The sequence below is a fragment of the Pistacia vera genome, unplaced genomic scaffold, assembly GCF_008641045.1.
Source record: "Pistacia vera cultivar Batoury unplaced genomic scaffold, PisVer_v2 Contig656, whole genome shotgun sequence".
NCBI classification, from domain to species: Eukaryota; Viridiplantae; Streptophyta; class Magnoliopsida; order Sapindales; family Anacardiaceae; genus Pistacia; species Pistacia vera.
This window is the reverse complement of record NW_022196508.1, coordinates 1,032,163-1,042,381: the sequence shown is the minus strand read 5'-3', so window position 1 is coordinate 1,042,381 and position 10,219 is coordinate 1,032,163. Positions and strand designations below refer to the sequence as shown.

General features: G+C 40.2%; 2 protein-coding genes across 2 annotated transcripts; both read right to left on the bottom strand.

The window, feature by feature from the left end:
• Positions 1–6,642: 6,642 nt before the first annotated feature.
• LOC116112119 lies at positions 6,643–7,793 on the bottom strand. Its single transcript, XM_031398307.1, has 5 exons — positions 7,761–7,793; positions 7,581–7,658; positions 7,379–7,459; positions 7,182–7,262; positions 6,643–7,059 (listed from the first exon to the last, which is right to left on the bottom strand). The coding sequence occupies exons 1-5, from the start codon at positions 7,791–7,793 to the stop codon at positions 6,790–6,792; spliced, it is 543 nt and encodes a 180-aa protein (XP_031254167.1). The 3' UTR covers positions 6,643–6,789.
• An 853-nt stretch (positions 7,794–8,646) lies between these two features.
• On the bottom strand, positions 8,647–9,276 carry LOC116112122 (protein SRC1-like). Its single transcript, XM_031398310.1, has 2 exons — positions 8,908–9,276; positions 8,647–8,808 (listed from the first exon to the last, which is right to left on the bottom strand). Exon 1 carries the CDS (start codon positions 9,222–9,224, stop codon positions 8,922–8,924), a length of 303 nt encoding a protein of 100 aa, XP_031254170.1. The 5' UTR covers positions 9,225–9,276; the 3' UTR covers positions 8,647–8,808; positions 8,908–8,921.
• Between the last annotated feature and the right edge of the window lie 943 nt (positions 9,277–10,219).

Below are 10,219 nucleotides of genomic sequence, written 5' to 3'. Positions count from 1 at the left end.
TAAGTCGGTCTGGGCCGACCGAATGTGTAAGTCAATGAATTGATGTGTTGATATCAACCGGTTGACGATTTAAGCCAATAAGTCAGTCTAAGCAAACTAAAGGTGTAAACCCATGAGTCGGTCTGAGTTCACTGCAGGTGTAAGCCAGTGAGTCGGTCTGAGTCGACTTAAGGTGTAGGCTGGTGAGTCGGTCTGAGCCCACTGAAGGTGTAAGCCAATGAATAACTGTGTCAGTTTGAACCGACCAATGGTATAATTTTGCTGATTTTAATTTATTTGTTAAGGCCATGAGGCCAAGAGAAGGTGAGAGTCAAGTTTTTCATTGAATCTAGGCCACGAGGCTGATTGATGGTGAATTAGGTGGCAGCGTGGCCGAATCAATGTAAATTGAAGGTGAATGCAACTATGTCACTAAATAGTTCTTTTATTGGATCCTGGTCCCGAGGCCGATCGAATATGAAGGAGGTGGACAAGCCCATCCATCCTTTTTAAAACAAAAACAAAAATGAAGAATTAACACGGGGGTAAATCTTACTAAAAATGGTAACGTTTAAGGTGGATTGCATTCCAACTATTGCTGATGTCCTTGCTCTCGAAGGTTTGAAGTTTGTAGGCGCCATTTCCTACTTCCTTGGTGATCTTGTACGGTCCTTCCCAAGAAAGACCAAGCTTGCAAGAGTTGATCTTCTTAGTGTTTTGAAAGACCTTATGGTAATCACCTTCTTTGAAAGTTCTTACTCTAACACTACGGTTGTAATCTCGAATGGCCTGCTGGTGGTAGATAGTATTGCGGATATTTGCTCACTCACGTAGTTCATTGACTGTGTCCAAGTTATGACAAAGGTTCTAGCTGTTGGCTTATTCTCTAACCATTAGAGTCTAGTTAAGGGGACCGATACTTCAGCTGGGATGACTGCCTCAAAGCCATATGTGAAGAAGAATAGGGTCTCACTAGTGGATGAGCAGGTTGTTGTTCAATAAGACCAAAGCACCCCTGGAAGTTCGTCTGCCCATGCGCGCTTAGCTTGTTGGAGGCGTTTCTTTAAAGTCTGCATGATTGTTTTATTTGATAATTCAGTTTGACCATTCGACTGGGGGTTGTGAGAGCTAGAGAAGCTGAGCTTGATCCCCCACATGTGCAGAAGTCTCTGAAGCCTAAGCTTATGAACTGGGACCCATTGTCGTTAATTATTTCTTTCAGTATTCTGAATCTGCAGATGACATGTTTCCAGATGAAGGCTTTTACCTCTCGGTCTCGAACTTGGGTGAGTGTTTCGGCTTTGATCCACTTAGTAAAATAGTCGATGACCGCCAACATGAAGACTCGTTACCCAGGTGCAGTCAGAAGTTTTCCAACTATGTTCATACCCCACTTCATAAATGGCCAAAGTGTGAGGGTGGAGTTGATTTGCTCGGGTGGGAGGTGTGAGACATGGGCAAACCATTGGCAGCTATCACATTTGTTCATATAAGATGTTGAGTTAGTGCACATAGTTGGCCAATAGTAGCCAACGGTGATCACCCCAATGGGCAAGGTTGCGTCTTCTTGCATGGTTCCCGCATTCGCCTTCATAGAGTTCGAAGAGGACATATTTGGCCTCCTTAGGGCTTATACATTTGAGGTAGAGGTCGAAGAATGACTTCTTAAGGAATTGGCCCTCGTAGATGGTGAATCTTGCAACTTTGGCTCTTAGGCCGTGTGCTTTATTCTTGTCAATTGGAAGCTCATCATGTTCCAAGTATCTGATTATAGGGGTCATCTAGGAGTCGACTGGTTCGACATCCATTATCTCTTTAGGCTCTTTTGGGTTGGGCGACTCGTTCGTTGGATGTTTTTTCTAGTTGGTTGGCCATTGGAGGAACAATAGTAGGATGGATGACTGGAAGGAGCCTTGAAGGGCTGAGCCTAGGTTGGCAAATGTATCAGCATGGGTGTTCTCTGCTCTTAGGACTTGGGTGATAGAGAATTCCTCGAAAGCAGACTGGAGTTCTTTTACCAAGTTCAAGTAAGTTGTCATCTTCGAATCTCGGGCCTGGTAAGTCCCTTGCAGCTGGTTGACTACGAGTTGGGAATCGGATTTTACCTCCAACTTCCTTACTCTAATCTCCTTGGCCAAAGAGAGTCCGACGACCAAGGCTTTGTATTCAACTTCGTTGTTTGTGCATTTGAACCCACACCATATGGACTACTGGTGATGTCCCCTTCTGGTGTAATAAGTATGATGTCAAGCCTACTTCCATTCACATTGTTTGAGTCGTCCACTAAGAGAGTCCACCTTGAGGAGGTCCTACTATTCATGTACAACAGCTCGTTTTCCACTTGGGTGGTAGTGTTGGGGGCAAAATCAACGACGAAGTCTGTCAGCGCTTGGGATTTAATGGAGATGCATGGTTGGAAGGATACATCGAACTCATTAAGTTCTACTATCTATTGAGTGAGTCGATCTAACAACTCTGGCTTGTGAAGTATCTTTTTAAGCGAGAAGGAACTGAGGACGACTATAGAGTGGCATTGAAAATATGGTCTAAGCTTCCTTGATGCATAGATAAGGGCGAGTGTTAACTTCTCCAGCTGGCTGTATCGCGTCTCGGCGTCAATGGGTGATTTACTTATATAGTAAACTGGTAGCTGCTTCGCATTGTCTTCTCGGACTAACACTGGTAAGACAGCTGTTTCCGAGACTGCCAGATAGGTGTAGAGTTTTTCCCCAACCAAAGGCTTGGAAAGAAGTGGAGGAGAAGTCAGGTACTTCTTCAATTGCTGTAGGGCTTCTTCGCAAGCGGGGGTCCACTCAAACTTCTTGGATTTCCTGAGCACGGGGAAGAAGAAGTTGCACTTGTCAGTAGATTTGGAGATAAAATGGCTCAAGGCAGCCATTCGTCCTGCAAGGCGTTAGATGTCTTTGATGCAAGTATGTTCAGGATTGCCTGAATCTGGTCAAGATTGGCTTCTATCCCGCACTGAGTCACCATGTATCCCAAGAATTTACTTGATGAGACACTGAACGAACACTTGGCTGGGTTGAGCTTCATGTTGTATTTCCTGAGAATAGCGGATGCTTGACTAAGGCGGTCGAGGTGTTGTTTGGCCATAAAAGACTTGACAAGCATGTCCTCAATGTATAATTCCATGGTGTCCCTAAGGTGTTCAGCAAACATTTTGTTGACTAGCAACTGGTAGGTGGCCCCCGCGTTCTTAAGTCCAAAAGGCATTACTTTGTAGCAATAGACTCCCCTCTCTATGATGAAAGCTATTTTTTCCTAGTCGTCTGGGTGCATCAAAATCTAGTTGTACCTCGAGAAGGCATCCATAAAACTTAGGAGTTCATGGTCAGCAGTCGCGTCGACCATCATGTCGATGTGTGGGAGTGGGAAGGAATCCTTGGGGCATGCCCTGTTCAGATCTATAAAGTCTATGCAAACCCTCCATTTTTCGCTTTTTTTCTTCACGACCACCACATTTGCTAGCCAATCTAGATAATGGACTTCTCTAATCAATCTGTTACTCAGTAGCTTGTCAATTTCCTCATTAATGACCCAGTTGCGTTCTGGAGCGAATTTCCTTCGTTTCTGCTTCACTAGAAGGTGGTTTGGATTTATGTGAAGGTGGTGGATGATCGCCTCGGGGCTGACACCCATCATGTCTGTGTGGGACTAGGCGAAGCAATCCTGATTCTGTTTGAAGAAGTCTATAAGTCACTATTTTATCTCGGGCTTGAGGCGAGCGCCTATCTGGGTCTTTCAGTCAGGTTGGTCTGAGTGTATCTGCCCTTCATCCAACTCTTCTATTAATGGTTGATCTGGCTCGGTCAAAAGAGTTGGATGGTTCTGTAGTTGCTATGAAGCATGAGTCTTGCCTTTGAAGGCGTTCTTGTAGTAGTCTCTCAAAGCCTTAGGGTCACCCTTGATTTTTCTTACTCCTCACTTCGTTGGAAACCTGATAATCTAATGGAAGGTAGATGGGACAGCTCACATGTCATGGATCCAGGGTCGACCTAAGATGACATTATAGGGTGAGGGGCAGTCAAGCACCAGAAAGGCAGTTTGCTTGTTGGCTCCATTGGCATAGATAGGCAAGGAAATTTCTCCAATGGTGTACTTCTGCTCAAATCTGAATCCAACCAGAATGGTTGGGCGTTTGTTGATATTTGACTCATCTAGTCTCATGACTTTCGCTACTTCAAGAAAGAGGATGTTTGCTAAAGATCCCCAATCTACGAATATTCTCTTGACTAGGATGTTGACGATTTGGAGGGAGATGACTAGAGCATCGTGATGAGGGGCGGCTAAGGTGGCTGGCTCGTCATCTTCAAACTAAATGATCTGGTTGGTATGTACCCAAGGAGATGGGTGGATAGACAGGACTTCTAGGTGATGGCTACCTTGAGCGTGCCGTTTGGTCGAGAAATAACTAACCCCGCTGATTTTCACCATCTAGAGATAATGGAGCAAAACCCCTTCGGAGTTGGTTCTTGAGGAGGGGTAGATGTTTCTTTCGAGTTTCTCTGGCTGACCATATTCTTCCCTCTATTTGTCAACAGGTCCCGGAGATGTCCCCTCTTCAATAGTGCTGCTACTTCCAGTCTTAGGGCCATACAATCGGCAGTGTTGTGACCATGGTCGTCGTGAAATTCGCACCACTTAGTTGTGTCCCTCTTTGCATTGGGATTGAGCTTGGCTGGCCACTTCACGGTGGGTCCCATCCCCTCATGATAGTCACGACCTGAGCTAGTTCAATGTTGAGGTTTTACTCTGGAATCTTGAATTGGTTTGATCCGGATGGCCTATTTGTGGCCTTGGCTAGCTGGCGATCATATGGCCTTTTGATTCTACTCAAATTGAGGGACAATGGTTGATGTCGGGGCTCATATGATCTAGATTCTAGCTTTCTTTCACTCCGCTTTTGGTGACGGTCATCATATCTAGCATTTCTCATTCGATTCGCCTCATCTTCCTCCTATCTGATCTGGATCACTACTATGGCTAGGGCATCTTCCATTGAGATACAACCAAGTTTAGTTAGGTCTTTGTTTAGTTCTCCATTAGGAAGGAGACCCTTTCTGAAAACATCTACCGTTGTCTCTGGATTGCAGGATGGGATGGAGACTTTTTATTTATTGAATCTGCTGACGTACTCTCTCAGCGGCTTCCCCCTCTCTAGTAGACTCTGTATAGGTCGGCTGATAGCTTCTCGAGTTTCTTGCTGCTAGCGAATTGCTCAACAAAGATGTCGGTGAGCTGGGTGAATGAGCTGATTGAGTTGTTTGGAAGATTTATGTACTACTGAAAGGCTGCCCCAGAGAGGCTAGAGCCGAAGCTTTTACACATACAGGCTTCCTTCAGACGAATTAGGATAGTAATAGATCTCTTTGATAGAATCCGGATAGTGCCGGAGTAAGTAGGCAACCCTGGGGTCCAAGTAGACACTAAGTCCAATAGGTGGTCTTGGATCACTGGGCTCGGACCCAGACAAGCTGATGATGAGGTCCAAACGAATCAGGGCTTTTATTGATTGGACTCAAGTAGTGAGCAACATGGTTGGTGTAATGAGCAGGCCTAATATGCGAACCCTGTCATGGGCCTAATCGGAATTGAGTCATGACTTCGAGCTTTGTTGAAGGTGTCTTCCCCTTAGACCTATTGAGGCCAAGGGCTTTTTTGGCCCTAACAAGTAGCTAATTACAGTTAATTCCAATTTGAAACCTTCTTGATACGATACACCACCTTCTCTTCTTCAACACCGCTGGGATTTTAATTTAATTTTGAATTTATTTGAGAAAATATTTGGGTATGTGAAGAGATGATGATGACTATAGTTTATAAATATAAAGATATAAGATGAGAAATCGAGGCTGGCCCCGGCCGGATGCATTAACTTTCATAATTTTGTCCTCTCTCGTCACCCATCTCCATTCTCCCTCTTCTTTATTCAAACCAAAATCATTTATTTAATTAAATTTAAAAAAATTAAATCATAATTTTTGGGATAAAATTTGACACTTGCTCCAAAAGGAGAGTGTGGATAAAATGTTAAAAGAGAAGAGTGATGTACAAATATATTTGACATAAGAAAGGGAAATGAAGTTGGAGGAGTGCAAGAAAGAAAAACAAAAGCAGTGGCAGCAAAAGCAACAGAAACGGAACAAAGTGAAAATTTAAAAAAAAAAAAAAAAATTGATGTGAAAACAAAACGGGATATGATCGGTCTCATATTCTGCTGCCTGGTATTAAGGGGTTTCTCTCTTTTTTAGCAAAGAATCACTATAGTTCTCTTTCTTTCCCCATTTTAAATCATTATAACTCTTCTTCTTTCATATTTACACAACCCACCCAATTCAATGACTCTCTTAACTCTTTCCTCTTCCTTCATGGCTCAATTACCATTTCCCTCTTCTTGAACTAGGAGCACGTACGCATTGATACTAGGATTTTAATTTTAGTTGATATTGATATTTACACTTGGCAGGTTGATCGGTTAATGAGAAAAACTTTGTTAGTTCTTTTAATTTAAACAAGCATTCATTCCCATTAAACGTGCTCCAGAAGTATCCGGAATAGATACAGATTATAACTAGAGTTTTCAATATTTTTAAACAAGAAGGCCCAAAAAGATTGGAGCCATTATTCTCAAACGATTACACAACACTGATACAAGGTAAAAGATGAATACACCATTCTTCAAATGTCAACAATATTATAATAATATTCTCCCGCAGAATTTAGTTTAGATCCAGAGGATTGTCCACAGATTGCTCATCCATGAAAGCGTTGGGGTTATCAGTGTCTGTATCAGTAGGAAAAGTCCTGCCCAGTCGCTTCTTCGGGATGTTTATCCTGGAAACTCCCTTGTGCAATCCAGGCATCTTCAAGCCCTCTATGAAACTCAGAGCTCGACGAAGTACAGTTATTACCAAAGTCGCCGTTTGAGTACAGGGAGGAATAGGATCCTTGTTGTGGGTTAATTTGCCAATGCGGTGTGGACACTAAGCTCTGATTCAGCAAATAACGCCCTAATAGTGCAGTGAATTGCGCAAATAATTCTGCAACTTGAGGATGTACCTGAAATACGGAAGAGGAGACAAAGCAAGCATTAGTTGTATAAACAAGTTTTTTATATATGCACCATATATATGTGTAGCTTGATACTAAATCTACCATAACGTACACATGCTTATCCTCACCATTAAACAAGTATTTGGCGCAAAATGATTTCTTGGATCAGAAAAGAAATTGTTATTTGACAGCAGCTGATCATGTCCTACCTAGAATAAGAATATAGATGAACAAGTATTTTAGTTGTGTAAATACATTTGTCATAGAAAATATTTATTCAGTTAATACTAAAAACTATCATAAGGAAGCATGTTCATCCTCATACCATGGAAGAAGTATTTGGCACTAAATAATTTCTTGAATAATCAGAAACCAAATTCTGATTTGATAGTAGCTGAGATTCTACCTGCTGTAAATGAAAAACATCGTCAACAAACAAGCCTTAGTCCACTGTGAATCTGTTATTCATGCACTACATCCATATATAAGTTGATTTAAAAGCTACTATGAGTCATGTGCATACTAACCATTGAAGACGCAATTGGTGCATAATGATTTATTGGATCAAAAACCATATTTTGATTTGATAGTAGTTGAGGTCCCACCTGCCGAAGAAAAAATTGAATTGAAACTGTGTGAATATATTTTTCATTTACAATATATATAACTTGTTATTACTAAAAAACAACTAGCATGTTCATCCTCACCATTGAAGAAGTACATGGTGCAGAATTACTCATTGGATCAAAAGCCAAATTCTGATTGGATAGTAGTTGAGATTCTACCTGCTGTAGATGAGAAACATCCACAAACAAGCATTAGTCCACTGCGATTCTGTTATTCATGTTACATCCATATAAAAGTTGATTAAAAAAATACTATGAGTCGTGCATACTCACCATTGAAGAGGTAATTGATGCAGAATGATTTATTGGACCAAAAACCATATTTTGATCATTTGATAGTAGTTGAGGTCCCACCTGCTGAAGGAAAAATTAAAACAAGACAAACATGAATTGTGTGAATATATTTTTCATTTACCCCATATATATATATATATATATATATATATATATATATATTTTGTTAACAATAAGAAAAAAAAGTGTGTTTATTCTCCTTATTATNTTGAGTAATTTGAAACATGTAAATTACTATTTTAATCTTTTATTGTTAAAAGAAATTCAATAAATTAATTAAGAGGTGTAAATTAGAATATATAAAACTAGAGATACAAACTTGCTATTTCATCAAACTTTAGATGAAAATATATATATTTATAATAAATTTAGATCCTTTTAGGTTTTTTTTTTTTATCGGATAAAAATATATTAAAAAAATTGGGCCCCTATTTTTCGGGGCCCTAGGCAGGTGCCTCACCTGCCTCACCTGCCAACCCCTTTAGCGGGGCCTGTTCGTATCGAAGATTATAAAAAAAAGGTTTCTGAGATTGGATCGCTTTTTATTGAGGCTGCAAAATTTAACCGCCCGGCCAACAATAGTAATGAACTATCCTGCTGGATCTGCAACTGCCTATGGTTATAGAAACGGTATTCTGATTTTATATCTGTGTATCACAATTTTGGTTTTCCATTTATTCTAAAAAAGTAGCATATGGCATTGAACGTATTGTACACAATAGAGAGGGATTTTATTAAATAATACTTGGGATCTCCATTGGCATTCACCATGGATATTACACCATAACCAAACCAAACCAAAACACATAAACAACCTCTCGCTAACCCCATTCACCTGCGATCCAAATTTTCAATTTCTTATCAGTAAGCAAATAACATCAAAATACAGAAATAATAAAACAATCTGCAATTGAACGTATGATTTTCTTTATACCTAGATAGGGATGTTTAATCGCTGTCGCTGTCGCTGCTGCTGTGGCCATCCTCGTGCTTCTTCTTCTTCTCCTTCTTCTTTTTCTTATTCTCTTCGCCATGTCCATGTTGATCACCTTGGCCATGGATCTTGTCCTTGATCTTCCCCACCATTCCCTCTTTGTGCTCCCCATGTTCAGGCTTGTGTTCGCCGTGGTGCTGCTCCACCTTGTGAGCTTCTCCATGATACTCCCCCTTGTGCTCCCCCTTGCGCTCTTCCTCCTTCTTCTGCCCTCCCATGTGGAGAGTCTCCTGAACCTTGTGGATAATTCCTGACATTTTGTTTCTTGATTTGCTTTCAATCAATTAAAAAACTTCGAGTAATGAATGTTGGTGTGAAAACGTATGCACATCTTGATTTCTATTTATAGGGAAAGTTTGAGGTAAAATATCTTTGATTCTTTTTAAATTACAACTTTATCCGTATTGTTTTGTAAATATCATAAAGACCTCTTATATTTTAAACTATAACTCCATAAGGGGTGAATTTGATAGTAAACACAAACTTTAGGGAAAACATGACATTTTAGAAAGAAATTTTTTTTGGTAATTTTGGTATGTATGACAATAAAATAAGATTTGATTAAAGAAGATTATCTGCTGGTGTATGAGTGAATTACGTAAATGCCCATAATACGTGTACGCGGCGTGTTGATGTACTAAGTGGAACTGTGGAAGTGGTATTATATTAAGAAAATATGAGATTCACAATATGCAGACACGTGTCAAATAAAGACAACGAATGTATTGTGGGCATATGCCGTATAGGCAGTTAAACATGTTCTTTCCGAGACCGCTTTTAAGTTCTTGTCCTTATCAATGTTGCTTAAATTTTTTTTTTTTTAATAATCGAATCAATTTATAAGTATTTTAATTTGAGATTCTAAAACTATAAATTGGATAAAAATTATAAAAATTACCTCTGTTAACAGTTATTTCATATTGATTCTTCTCAACTTCAAAATTTATAATATTTGAAATTTCATATAATAATTATAAAAAATAAAACATTGTTTCAAGTTTACTTTACACTTTTGCTGTTAGAACAGGATAAAGTGGATATTTGATAGAACAGGGGAGATGTGGATAGGGCATAAAGGGAAAGGCATTGTTGGGGGCCATCTGATAAGGCTATAGTGCCACTAAGATGTTTATGACTTTCTGTCATTTCACGTGATTCTGACACCTGTACCAATCACTTCGTCACCGAAAATAAGGAGCTGTTATAGAATTGGGGGCCATCCCGGCCTTTATTCCTTCTTGGGATTCTATTA